The sequence below is a fragment of the Euprymna scolopes genome, chromosome 44 (assembly GCF_053919585.1).
Source record: "Euprymna scolopes isolate OS-2025 chromosome 44, ASM5391958v1, whole genome shotgun sequence".
NCBI classification, from domain to species: domain Eukaryota; kingdom Metazoa; phylum Mollusca; class Cephalopoda; order Sepiida; family Sepiolidae; genus Euprymna; species Euprymna scolopes.
In genome coordinates, this window is record NC_136525.1 from 42,787,557 (window position 1) to 42,802,273 (window position 14,717).

A 14,717-nucleotide genomic window follows, 5' to 3' on the forward strand; every position below is an offset into this window, starting at 1 on the left:
ACCCGACAGAATAGACAGAGACGCCGTTGCTTATGAATCATAGTCGTTAAAATTCAAAATGTGTGGTGCATTTATGAAATAAAAGAATTAATAGAAAAATAGAAACATAAACAATTTCATCTGACTTTAAAGAAATTAAAAAAAAAAAAGTGAAGCATGCATGGTCCCCTGTGAGCGTACAATGAACGAGGCATAAAAAAATGACTAAGTTCAGCACCCCCCCCCCATTTAGCCGTCAAATCCTGGTGAAAATGAACAAACAGTGCAGTTTTAGGCCTTAACATATATAAATTTGAGTTCTGCACCATGCAAAAAAAAAAAATGACCAAGTCTATCAGTTGCCCCCCCCCCCCCCGATTTAGCCCCAAAGTCCTTAACATATTTAAATTTGAGTTCAGCACCATGCAAAATGCAAAACTGCTAGACATGCACAGACAATTTTGGACAAATATGGTAAAATAGCCCCCAAAATAGAGTGTTTTTTATTAGTCCTAAAAGAGCCCCTGGGACACACCCAAGAGTTATCGCGAGGTATAGACAAACAAAATTATATAGAAATCAGTTAATTACAACTTTTCAGAAAGTTTTATAAAAATCCAAGGCATCAATCTTTTTTAATAAACACAAAAGTGTCAATTTTAGCCATTTTAACCCGAAAGTCACCCTTATGGGGGCAACCGGAATTTTCCCGGAAAATCTGTTCCGTTACTTTTTTTACTCATATCATGTTTAATCCGTCGCCTCTGCCAAAAGTTTTAGGCAGACATACATACATGATGATGATTGCAACGTCTTGTCAGACGAGTTCCACTCCCTTAGTCATTGAAAGTCCATGAGCCCGAAGATAACCTTTCTTTTTTTTTTTTTTTTAAAGTCCTGCCAGCGAATTCACACGCTCAAGCAGACATGACATTGAAGACGGTCCTTGGCATACATACATATATATACATATACACACATACATACCCATAAACATACACACATGCACACATCCATACATACATACACAATACATATAACACATACATACAAACATATATATACACATGCATACACATATATACTATCATATACAAATACATACACACATATACATACATATTCACATACATATACGTACACATGTATGCACATATACATACATACACATAAAGTTACCTACATATACCTACACATACATATATATGCACCTATACACATACATATATATGCACCTATACGTATAAATATATATGCATATATACATACATACACACAAATATATATACGTATATACATACAAACACACATAAACATATATACACAAAAATAAATTAAATAAATAAAAATATATGCACACATGCATATACAAATAGGTATACATACACATACATACACTAGTACATATATTAACATACATACATACATACATACATACATACATACACATATGCATATATAGAATGATGGCAGATCAATTATTACATGCTTCCAGCATTTCAGGGCTACACATGTGACACTTTTTTCATCACCACGGACAATTTTGATAGACAAATGCCTGAGGAAGTATCTATACAAAGATGATGTTACAGAGTTTTAGCTTTGTACGACAGCTAAATCTCTCTCTCGGTTCAAAATGTTGAGATCCAGCAACAAGCATCAGCAAGATAGCCAGCAACAAATCAAACTGCAGACCAGCTTAATGCGGGTACTGGTCTCCCGCTTAATGTTTTTTTTTGTTTTATCAGGGATTTGCTTCCCCCAGAGGGGTTGCCTTAACAGAACTTTTGGGAGTCCTCTCCACCCCACACACATATCGAAATGAAGATATACACGTACACATACAAGCATGCATACAAATAGATGCATGCAAACATACATACGCAAGAACAAACACACATGACAATATGCACATACACACATACATTCATATATACACGCATGTACATACATATGCACACACACGTACACATGCACATAGATTATATATGAAGGAGCATTTATGATGACGATGATGATGGTTGTTACGAATAGGTGAATTCAACATGAATAAAAGAGTAAAACAATCCCAAATACACAGAACATAGAATAGAGAGACGTTCGCTTCGCTGGTAGTACAGCTTTTAAAATGAAAACGCATTCATAACGGCACAAATCCTCAATATTCATGACGACGACGATGATGGTTGTTACGAATAGGTGAATTCAACATACATACATATTAATAGACAGGTGAGATTTATATTATAGATAACTAGCCATTCTGCCTGGCTTTGCTCAGGCCCTTTGTACTGTTCATAATATTTTATGCGCATATGTATATATTAAAAAGTGTGAATATGTACGGTAATGCCTTTCTATATAATAGGCTTCCTTAACTACGATAGAGAAAAGTTGGTGGAGACCGCAGACGTCAAATATTTTAAAACTCTAACCCCAATTTTGACCCTTCAACATTTACTGTTTTGGGCTCAAATTAAATTAAATATTTGGATCATGTCCAAGTTATCTATATCTAAAATTGCAAGTGTTCAGACCCAAAATTGGCAGGAGTTTTGTAGAGTTCTCAAAGGTCAAATCGTTGAACTTTGACCTCTTAACAGCCAAATTTCTGGCCGAAAACGGATTACAAAGATTTTCCCAAATCTCAGCACCTTGTATATCAAATTTCGAGTCTGCAGACTTACAATTGACAGAGTTATTGCGTAGGGAAATGTACACAGACACACACACAGACACGTTCACTTTTATAGATATGCAAGCATTTCAGCCTGGCATTGCCCGGGTGTTTGGATGTGTATGTTGAGCAAAAAAAAAAACCTAAAAAACAAAGCGGTCAGTTTTTTTAAACTTTGACCCCTATTATGAGCCCTTAACATGTATTGCTTGGAGCTTAAATCAAGTGATTAAGTTAGATCCAAGTCCAAGGAACCTATATCTAAAATTTCAAGTGTTTAGACCCAAAATTGTCGAAGGAGTTTGGTAGAGTTTTCAGAGATCAAATCGTTGAACTTTGACCCCTTAACAGCCAAATTTCTGGCCGAAAACGGATTACAAAGATTTTCCCAAATCTCAGCACCCTGTATATCAAATTTCAAGTCTGTAAACTTAAAATTGACAGAGTTATTGCATAGGGAAATGCACGCAGACAGATAGACACACACACAGATACGTTCACTTTTATAGATATACTAGCATGGGTGCCCGGTGTTGCCCGGGTGTTTGGAGGTGTATGCTGAGCAAAAAAAAAAAACCCCAAAAATGGTCAATTTTTTTAACTTTGACCCCTATTATGACCCCTTAACATTTATTGTTTTGAGCTCAAATCAAGTTATTAAGTTAGATCCATGTCCAAGGAACCTATATCTAAAATTTCAAGTGTTTAGACCCAATGTTATCGGAGGAATTTGGTAGAGTTCTCAAAAGTCAAATTGTTGAACTTTGACCCCTTAATCGCCAAATTTCTGGCCGAAAACCGATCACATAGATTTTCCCAAATCTCAGTACCCTGTATATCAAATTTCGAGCCTGTAAACTAAAAATTGACAGAGTTATTGTGTAGGAAAATGTACACAGACAGACAGACACACACACACACACACAGACACGTTCACTTTTATAGATATATAGATAAATATTCGTCCAAACTTAATCACCAATAGCAATGGCTAAAGATACATTACCTGAAAGTACTTCTTTTGAACTCCTCAGCCTGGAACATGAGTTGGAACAGATACATCGAGAACATTGCCAAAGCAACTGTGAAGAAGGTGGGCTCTCTCTACCGTGCTAGAAAGCTACGTACACCTGAAAGTATCCTATACCTCTATAAGGCCATCGTTTGCCCATGTATGTTATTATTTCGAAAGCCATTTTTAACATGCCATTTTTAACATGGGGTGTTTTGTAACTATTCTGTGCTTTCACCGAACAATTCAATAGGCCATCATTTGCCCATCTATCACATTTGGGCAGGTGCAGAATTCCGCATGGGGACAACCCCCCGCCCCCAAAACCAGCCATTTTGGTTTACTGCCAGACAATTCCACAATTATTTTTATTCTTTTGCAACTGTTGGTTCCAAAAAAGGCTTATCGACATATACGGCTGGTAGACTGATGAGATGGGGTACATTATTACTAAATTATGATTTCACCCTGAAGTACTTGTCTTGCGATGCGGATAGCCTATCTAGGCTGATACCATTGAAAAAGGATCCGTTTGAAGATTCCATCATTGCCACTCTTCGGATGGACAGAGAAATAAAAAAAAAATGATAGGCAACACAATCAGAGAACTCCCGGTGTCTCTACCAGAGATTAAAAGGGAAGCAGACAAGGATGACTTCATCTGTGACATAAAAAACAATATCGTTATAAAGGGCGATGTTCCAGATGTATTTTCGCTTTGCGATGAGGTTTTACTATATAGTGAAAGAGTGGTGATTCCCAAATGTCTCCAAAAACGAATTCTACGGGATTTTCACACAGGACATCCTGGGAAAAATCGTATGTAGAGTTTGATGAGGAGCTATGTCTACTAGCCTAAAATGGACAAGGACATCAATGAGAGGATAGACTCATGCACACCAAAGATGGTGGGATCCTTCTACCGCTCCAGAAGATATCTCACTACTGATGCAATTCTCTATCTATATAAAAGCCAAGTACGTCCAAGGATGGAATACTGTTGCCATATCTGGGCAGGAGCTGCAAAAAACAGCCTATCCTGCCTTGACAGAGTACAAAATAGACTTCGTGGCTTAGTGGGGGATGCCTTTTTCTCTACCCTGCAACCTCTCTCCCACAGAAGAGACGTTGCGAGCCTATCCTTGTTTTATCGTTATTTCCATGGCAGGTGCTCGTCTGAACTCCAATCTCTGGTCCCCCCTCGCCAATCTTTCACGAAAAACACCCGTCTAGCCGAATCCACTGTGAAAAATTTCCCCCAATCTTTATCTGTGCCTAAATCAAAACCTGGATTCCATGAACAAAGCTTCTTTCTTAGAACTGCACGCCTGTGGAACTCTGTTCCGTCTGCCTGCTTCCCACCGGACTACAACTTGGATGTCTTCAAGTCCAATGTTAACAAATTCCTAATGAACCGCCCCCTTAAGTAAACACTTCATCAAATCTCCACACTAACGTAATGTACTTGCAATAACCCTTATCCCTGAGTGGCTTCCGGGCCTTGATAAGTGGTGATCACTGTGTAAAAAAAAAAAAAAAAAAAAGTACCTATCAGGCAATCAATGAACAGGTTATATATCATATTTCATGCACATATCTATAAATATAAAAGCGAAAATGTATGTATGTATGTACATTTTTCCTCGATGTCCACAAAAGGCTTCTTTCAGAGAAGCGCTTGCTCGCTTCACAACTTCTTAAAACTTTTTATATCATCTATAAATTGTAATATCTCACAGTTAACCACGGAGCTTGCCTGTCTATTTAATTTTATTGACTTTCAAACGTTAATTATTCCACATTTCCCGCATCGGCACGTGTTACATTCGGTTTTCGGTATAAAAAGCGAAACTCGACTCTAATCACAGGCCCAGAGCCAGTGGTCTTTAGAGAGCTAAGTAACGTTTTTTCAATGTCGACTTCGTCATATCAGACGGTAGCTTTCATTTCGAGACAAGGGAGCGGGTTTTTAAAAATAAACAAACCGATTTATTGACCTTATTAAAAACTGTCCCGCACAAAATGCTAACTGCTGAATAGCTATCACCGTCACGTCAATCAAAAACGCACACCTGTTTTTATTTTCACACTTTACTATTTTCCAACTGCGCATCGTCAAGGCTTCGTTTTTTTCACATTTCGGGGTTTTTTCACACACACCTATAAACACCCGGGCAACGCCGGGTACCCCTCGCTAGTCTATAATATAAATTTCACCTATTTGTTTAAGTGTATGTTTGTATGTATGTTTGAGTGTCTGCTCAAAACTTTCGATAGAAGTAACGGATTTTCACGAGATCAGTATCGTTTTGAAGCTCGAACCTTCGGATGACAAATATCGAAAAAGTGGCCCAAAACATTAATTCCTTCACCCTCAACTGGGAACTTTTCTACAGAGAGGGTTGCTTTTTTCGCTGATATTTTCAAAAGTCCTCCCCTCTTTTCAATTGTCTAGCCTTAATTTAAACCTATGTCACTTCTGGTTTGGCAATGGGTGCAACAGCAAAGACGTCAGGGTTTTTTTTCACGTTCTTTGCCTCCTTGGTGGTACAGGTTCGAGCCTGCCTGCCTACTACCACTTTTTTTTTTTGCTCAACACACACCTTCAAACACCCGGGCAATACAGACACCCAGGCTGGTATATTATATTTCATGAACACAAGATCAATTAAGAGAATCGTTAGAACTATTCACTATCTACATATTTACCAGTGGGGGAAGGGGGTTTTACCCGGGCGTAAAATATGCTTAAATATGATATTTTAATTTGTACAGATTTCATATATATCATTATAAAGTCATGATTTCAATAGTAAAAAAAACAAGTATTTGGATGCCATCTGTTAGAATCGAAACCGAAATAAAATTGTAGCATTTAAAGCTGGTGATATTACCACTGTACCAACGTGACACGTATAAAATGGATTAAAAATTAAAAATAAACTAAGATGAATGTACAAAATGTATAATGATTTTTTTCAATTCTGACCCTTTTTTGACCCCTTAAAAACTATTTTAAGCGGCTAAAGATCCATAAAAGAGTGGTCCGTAAAAATCCAATCATTTGAGGCCCCTAGCGCCATTTTGCGACTTTTAGTTTTGGAAGAGATAGAGTTTGGAAATATGGCGACAGACAGACAGACATATAGCCTTTTATATATAAAATCTGTTCTAAAATATCAAAAGTTCATTGGATTCTTTGGACTATTGTTTTCATCTTGGATGGCATTCTCACAGAGTTTTGGTCAAGGGAAAGAGAGAGAGAGGGGGAGAAAGGAAAAATAAAGAAAGAAGGATAGAGAGAAAGGAAGAGGGAAAGAAAGAGAAAGGAAAATAAGAAAAGGAGCGGAAGAGAGAGGAAGAGGGAAAGAAATAAGGATAAATGGAAAGAGAGTGCTGGAGGGAAAAAGAGAGATAGCAGAAAGAGAAGGATAGAAGGAAAGAAAGATGAGAGGGACAGAAAAAAAGAGAAGAAAAAGGAGGGAAAGAGAGAGAGAGAGAAGACAAAAACGGAAGGGAGGGAAAGACAGAAAGAGGAAGAGAGCGAAAGAGAGAAGGAAAAAGAGAGAGAATAAGGGAAAGAGAGGAAGGGAAAGAGAAAGAAGGCGAAAAAGAGAGAGAAGGGAGAAAGAAAGAGAAAGCGAAAACGAGAGAGATTAAGGGAAAGAGAGAGGGGGAGGAGAAAGAGGTATAGACATAGGTGTAGGGGACGAGAGAGAGAGGGAAGGAAAGCAAAGGATAGAGGGAAAGCAAGATATAGAGGGAGAGAACAAGAGTCAGAGAGGGAATGAGAGAGAGAGAAAGGGTGGGAAACAGAGAGAGAGAGACAGGAGGGAATGAGAGAGAGAGAGAGGGAGAGTGAGGAAAAAGAGAATTAGAGAAAAGAAAAGACATCGAAAAAAAAAAAAAAAATCAGATACAAACCATGATTTGATTCGTTTCAAGGTTCCAATGAAGAAGTCTTTTATCAACGCCGGCAGTTACAAAACTGAGGACAAGAAGAAAATTTGAAGAAATTAAACGTCTTTACAAACAATTTGTGTGCGCAATTACAAATTTACATCTGGGCTATGACTAAAGTCAAGGCGTCCAAGGAGTAGCCTCCTCTTTCAAATCTCATCTAGACTTTGGCCACCTAATAATGTAGCTTTATTGGCAAGAACTAACCACTCAGACCATAGACACAGCCCCATGAGGAATCATCATCAGATTTTATTGCAAAACCGATTTTTTTGGGGGTGGGGGAATAATATATATTCCTTTATTCAATTTTTTTTTATAACAAATATTCCTTTATTCAATTTTTTTTTATAGCATATATTCCTTTATTCAATATTTTTTGATAACATATATTCCTTTATACAATTATTTTGATAACATATATTCCCTTATTCAATTTTTTTTTGATAACATATATTCCTTTATTCAATATTTTTTGATAACATATATTCCTTTATACAATTTTTTTGATAACATATATTCCTTTATTCAATTTTTTTTAAATAACATATATTCCTTTATACAATTTTTTTTTGATAACATATATTCCTTTATTCAATTTTTTTAATAACATATATTCCTTTATTCAATTTTTTTTTGATAACCTATATTCCTTTTTTCAATCGTTTTTTGATAACCTATATTCCTTTATTCAATTTTTTTTTGATGACATATATTCCTTAATTCAATTTTTTTTAATAACATATATTCCTTTATTCAATTTTTTATTGATAACATATATTCCTTTATTCAATTTTTTTTAATAACATATATTCCTGTATTCAATTTTTTATTGATAACATATATCCCTTTATTCAATTTTTTTTTAATAAGATATATTCCTTTATTCAATTTTTTATTGATGATATATATTCCTTTATTCAATTTTTTTTAATAACATATATTCCTGTATTCAATTTTTTTGGGATAACATATATTCCTTTATTCAATTTTTTTTTAAAAACATATATTCCCTTATTCAATTTTTTTAATAACATATATTCCTTTATTTAATTTTTTTTGATAACATATATTCCTTTATTCAATTTTTTTTGATAACCTATATTCCTTTATTCATTTTTTTTTTGATAACATATATTCCTTTATTCAATTTTTTTTGATAACATATATTCCTTTATTCAATTTTTTTTTGATAACATATATTCCTTTATTCAATTTTTTATTGATAACATATATTCCTTTATTCAATTGTTTTTGATAACATACATTCCTTTATTCAATTTTTTTTTAATAACATATATTCCTTTATTCAATTTTTTTTAATAACATATATTCTTTTATTCAATCTTTTTTAATACATATATTCCTTTATATATATTATTCCTTAATTGGAATTTTTATTTTGAGATGAGCATTTTATGTTAATTTTTATTTTTATTTCGGACTATTAGTCTCATCTTTTATTAGTTGTTTTTTTTTTGTGGTGGATTAAATAAAGGGTTCTGTTTGAAATTCGACAGAAAGTTTTCCGGCCTCAACAAGATACACCTAAAGAAGGTCAGAGGTTACATCAACCGAAACGCTGTACGTAAAACACTCAAGATGAGACAAATAGTCCAAATAATATGAATTATCAATCCTTATCTCAAAAATTTAGAAACATCAACGTTTGTTACATTTTAGGTAAAAAAAAAAAATGAATAAAGGAATATATGTTATCCCCAAAAAATTGAATAAAGGAATATATGTTATCCCAAAAAAATTGAATCAAGGAATATATGTTATTAAAAAAAAATGAATAAAGGAATATATGTTATTAAAAAAAAATTGAATAAAGAAATATATTTTATTAAAAAAAATTAAATAAAGGAATATATGTTATTAAAAACAATTGAATAAAGAAATATATTTTATTAAAAAAAATTAAATAAAGGAATATATGTTATTAAAAAAAAATTTAATAAAGGAATATATGTTTTTAAAAAAATAAATAAAGGGATATATATTATGAAAAAAAAAATGAATAAAGGAATATATGTTATTAAAAAAAATTTAATAAAGGAATATATGTTATTAAATAAAAAAAAATAAAGGAATATATGTTATTAAAAAAAAAAATAAAGGAATATATGTTATTAAAAAAATTGAATAAAGGAATATATGTTATTAAAAAAAATGGAATAAAGGAATATGTTATTAAAAGAAAATTGAATAAAGGAATATATGTTATTAAAAAAAATGGAATAAAGGAATATATGTTATTAAATAAAAATTGAATAAAGGAATATATGTTATTAAAAAAATGGAATAAAGGAATATATGTTATTAAATAAAAATTGAATAAAGGAATATATTAATTTTTATTTTTATTTCGGACTATTAGTCTCATCTTTTATTAGTTGTTGTTGTTTTTTTTTTTTTTAATCTTTTTTATTGGTTCACAACGTTTCGGCCAACTTCCTCTGGCCTTCGTCAGGTGGTAACCGCGACGGATAGGAACTTCGAATCTCCTAACTGCATTCTCAGCCATCACTGCCATCCGTAGTTGTTGTTGTCTCACCACATTTTTTGACCAATTACCTCTGGCATGCTTTGGGTGGGATTGAAACCGCTATCTTCAGACAATGTTCATCTGGAATCGTAGAGATTCAACGTCTCTATCAACTGCGCCACGGGCCCCAAAGGGCGATCAAGGTTGGATTCTTTGATCTTATAAATCCACATTTATTTATTATCTGATCTTCCATGGTCGGGTCCGTACCGATTGGTATATATATATATTATTCCTTAATTGGGACGAACACGGACATGAACACGTGTTGTACCCTTTTCTTTCACTTGTTTCTTCACGAAATAAATCCTAGTTCGTTTAATTCAAGTAAACGCGTTCTTCGTTCCTTCCTCAAAGCAATTCAGTTTTCCTTTCCCAATTCAAATCATTTCTCATACCTTGTACGACTGGGGGATATGTATAATATATCCACCAGTCCACTACACCACAATATGCTTATTACTAACATAACAATGAAGGGTACCATGTTCTTGTTCCATCAGCTACGACTGGATAAAGGTCTTAAATAATTCGCAATGGTATACATATTATTGTTTTTACTTATTACTGTATATATTATCTATTATTCCCATGCCGTGTTAAATTTTGTACTAGATCTGCTTAGTAAGTGATCGTCACTCAACATATGTGCCACTTCTTCGAGTCTTCTTACTTTCCACCTATCAGGGAGATAGGGAGAGGATCCTAAAGTCTCTCAGTACAAAAATAGGGGCCTATTACAGCTGAAAGATTTCTGGCATTTGGGGATCTCTACAGTGAAGGGGTGGGATTTTGTTGTCTGTTTGGTTGGTCGAAGATTATTTATATTAGGATGACACCAGCAGCAAAAGACTTCACAGATCTGGCCGTGTAGAAGAGAATAATAAATTCACATTTCTGAATTTTTGAGATGAGGATTGGTTGTTCGTATTATTTGGATTTTTTGGACTACTGTTCTCATCTTGAGCGTCATTTTCACAACGTTTTGGTCACTGTAACCTCGGACCTTCTTCAGGTATATCTTCTCTAACTTAGGGAATGTTTCTGTTGAACTTGGAAATTTGGATGGAATTTCGAACGGAACACTTTATTTACTTCATGGGGGTAGCATGTTCTCGTTCGATCAGCCGTGACTGGATAGAGGTCCTAAGTAATTTACAAATGTATTTTTCGGTTGCCCACACTGAGGATTGAACCTTCAACTTTCAGAAGAATATCACTTTTACGATTGATTTTTCCAAGTACTCTAACCCCTACCCAACAGATCCTTGTATGAATTAAGGCTCCCAAAATTCGGAACAAAAGCATGCTACCCCTGCGAAGTAAATAAAAGGTTTTGTTCAAAATCCCATCTAAATTAGATTTTAGACTCTTTTTTGAACCCTGCCTGAGAGAGAGAGAGAGAGAGAGAGAGAGAGAGAGAGAGACTTAGTAGTAGATGCACCAGCCAAGATGTGGTAACAATACTGCATAGGTGAATGGTGGTTTTGTACAAACAAAGGATACTCTAACCTTACCTTTTGTTATCCGGCGCCACATGAGCCTTTAAAATGGCAAGGGATTGGTTGTCACAAAATGTATGAACGCATTCTAGGGTCTTGGAATTCCAAAGTTTCACAGTCGAATCTTCCGATGAACTGAGGATGTATTTGTCCGCATCAAAGAATTGGCATGAGTGGACGGACCCAGTATGGCCTTTGAGTACCACACAAAAGAGCTGGAAAGGAAATAAAAATTCCAGTAAATTTCTTGGGTTGGAGAAAACTGGAGCAACCTCAGCAGAGCAGTTTTGATGCCAACCGTGATCCTGAACATCTGCGGCAGCTGATGGAAGGCAGAGAAATCTGGAGAAAGATAGTCACATTGGTCTGGACCAAATACATAGACTCTTCTCTTCTTGGATGTCATTCTCACAACATTTCGGTCGCTATAACCTCAGACCTTCTTCAGGTGTTCTTGTCAAACTGGAGAATCTTTATCTCCCTTCCTGATTCTAGTGTGCAGCTATGGAAGATATGCATGCAAAGGAAAAGATGAATAAACAACATTTGTGAATGGCCGAACATGAAAAGAAACCATGTGAACACCTTGGCCCAAGACTGTAAGGCTTGGAGGAAACTAAGCCATGTGAATTCTGCAACTAACGGAGAAAAGGCAAACTACTACGACAATAACGGAAAAAAATAAATAAATAAATGAATGAATAAAAACCTATAAAAAAGCCCTAAAAAAACAACCTATAAAAAACATTTAAGAATAATAAAAACCTATCAAAATTTTTTAAAAACCTATAAAAAATAAAAAAACCTACAAAACAAAAAAATCATAAACCTATCAAAAAATAAATAAAAACACATAAAAAAATAAAAGAAAATTAAAAAAAAAAACTGTAAAAAAAATTAAAAAAAACCTTCAAATTTTTTAAAAACCTATAAAAAATAAAAATACATAAAAAATAAAAAACCAACAAAAAAAAAAATCAAAAACCTATCAAAAAATAAATAAAAACACATAAAAAAAATAAAAGAAGCTATAAAAAAGAAAAAAAAAAAAACTGTAAAAAAAATAAAAAAACCTACAAATTTTTTAAAAACCTATATAAAACATATTAAACATATTCATCATCATGTGCTGTCCTTCGTGTCCGAAGACGACTTCCTGTGAACCATCATTCTCCACTTGTCACGGTCGCGACTGAGGGTCTGCCAGCTTCCAGTAGGGATCAACCTGTCCTTTAGATTTCATTTGACGGTGTCACGAAACCTGAGCTTAGGTCTGCCTATGCCTCGTACCCCATCCTCCAGTTGTGAAAACAGTATCTGTTTTGGTAGTCGGGAGTTCTCCATTCTGTTTACGTGCCTGACCCATCTCAGGTTTTTCCGGATGAGCAGGTCATACATGCTTGGGAGGTTGGCTTGTGATAGGATCTCCCTGTTGCTGACAAAGTCATACCACTTGACATTTAAAATCTGCCGCAGATGTCTCATCATATAGGTGTTGAGCTTGCAGGCTACCAGTTTGTACACTGGCGAAGTTTCTGCACCATATAAGAGTGACGAGAAGACGATGGCGCGGTACACCAAGCATTTAGTTCTGAAAATCAGGTCTTTATTTTGCCAGGCCTTCTGTTTGAGTTTTCCATAAGATATGAAAGCGTTAGCCATTCTTGTAGAAATCTCCTCGTCCATTTTGTTGTTGTTCATGACCGTGATCCCTAGGTATTTGAATTTGCTGACATTGTAAAGCTCCTGGTCTTGAATCTTAATTGGCTGGCTTGTTGCTGGTGATCCAGGAGATTGTTGGTACATCATTTCGGTTTTCTTGATGTTAATCTTCAATCCGAAGGCCTTGGCTGATCCTGCGAAGTGAGTTATTATGTCCTGAGCATCCTCATGACTACGCGCTACAAATGCGGTGTCATCAGCAAACATGAGTTCCCGTACGAGTATCACAATTTCTAAAGGCATGCTGAAGCACAACTGACAGGTAGAGTGAGAAGAGGGTTGGAGCAGGGACGCAGCCCTGTCTGACACCATTCTCTACGTCGAATGGATCGGAGAGCTCGCCCTTCAGCTTAACTGTGGCTTTCATGCCTGAATGAAGGGCTCTGACAAGGCTGATGGTGTGCAGGAAAGCCAAGCTTCAGCAAGACTTCCCAAAAAGTGCTTCGATCCACCGTGTCGAAAGCCTTCGTAAAATCCACAAAGATCCTGTACAGTTCCATATTTTGCTCCACACACTTTTCCTGGATCTGTTTGAGTGAGAAGATCATACCCGCTGTGCCTCTGTTTGCATGGAATCCACATTGTGCCTCAGGTAGCAAGGTTTCAGCGTGCGCTGTAAGCCTGTTCAGGGGAACATGAGCGAACACTTTCCCAGGGACTGAGAGCAGTGATATACCCCTGTAGTTACTGCACAGCCTGCGATCTTCCTTTTTGAATATGGTCACTAGCTGTGCGTCTTTCCAATCTTGAGGAACAGTTGCAGTGGTCCAGGCACTCTGTATGATTGTGCAGAGAGTGCTAAGTAGGTTTTGTCCTCCTCGCTTGATGATCTCAGAGGGTATGCCGTCAGACCCAGCTGATTTGTCATCCTGTAACATCAGCACTGCTTTGCAGATTTCATCCGAGTCAGGGAATCTGTCCATCCAGTGCTGTGTCGGGAACTGCTCCAGGTTGATTATTGCTCATTCGTCAATGTCTGGCATCTCATTTAGCAATGTTTTGAAATGCTCAGTCCATTGTTTTAGAAGCTCGCATTTGTCAGTGAGGATGGAATTGTCGCTTGCAAGTAGTTGATCGGGATGGCTCACATTTGGGCCCCAGACTGCTCTCATACTCCCATAGAAACCCTTCATGTCATTGGTGTCAGCCAGAATCTGTAGTTCAGCAGCCTTAGCCATCCACCAACTTTTCTTAAGTTCCCTACATCTGCTCTGGAGTTTGCTGTTTGCCTTAGCGTACTTTGCTTTGATGGATCTAGTGTTCCTGAACAACATTGAACCTCTTGCAGCATTTCTCTGGTTGATGAGTTGCTTG

At 35.7% G+C, this 14,717-nt stretch overlaps 1 protein-coding gene across 2 annotated transcripts in view; it reads right to left on the minus strand.

Moving 5' to 3' along the window:
- LOC145268818 (pre-mRNA-processing factor 19-like) overlaps window positions 1-14,717 on the minus strand; it is a 65,713-nt gene that overhangs the window by 41,289 nt on the left and 9,707 nt on the right. For both annotated transcript variants that reach the window (XM_080124458.1, XM_080124457.1), the window contains exons 2-3: window positions 11,697-11,896; window positions 7,593-7,656 (exon numbers count right to left, since the gene is read on the minus strand). In XM_080124458.1, the coding sequence (XP_079980584.1) occupies window positions 7,593-7,656; window positions 11,697-11,896 (264 nt within the window). The remainder of the gene's footprint in view (window positions 1-7,592; window positions 7,657-11,696; window positions 11,897-14,717) is intronic.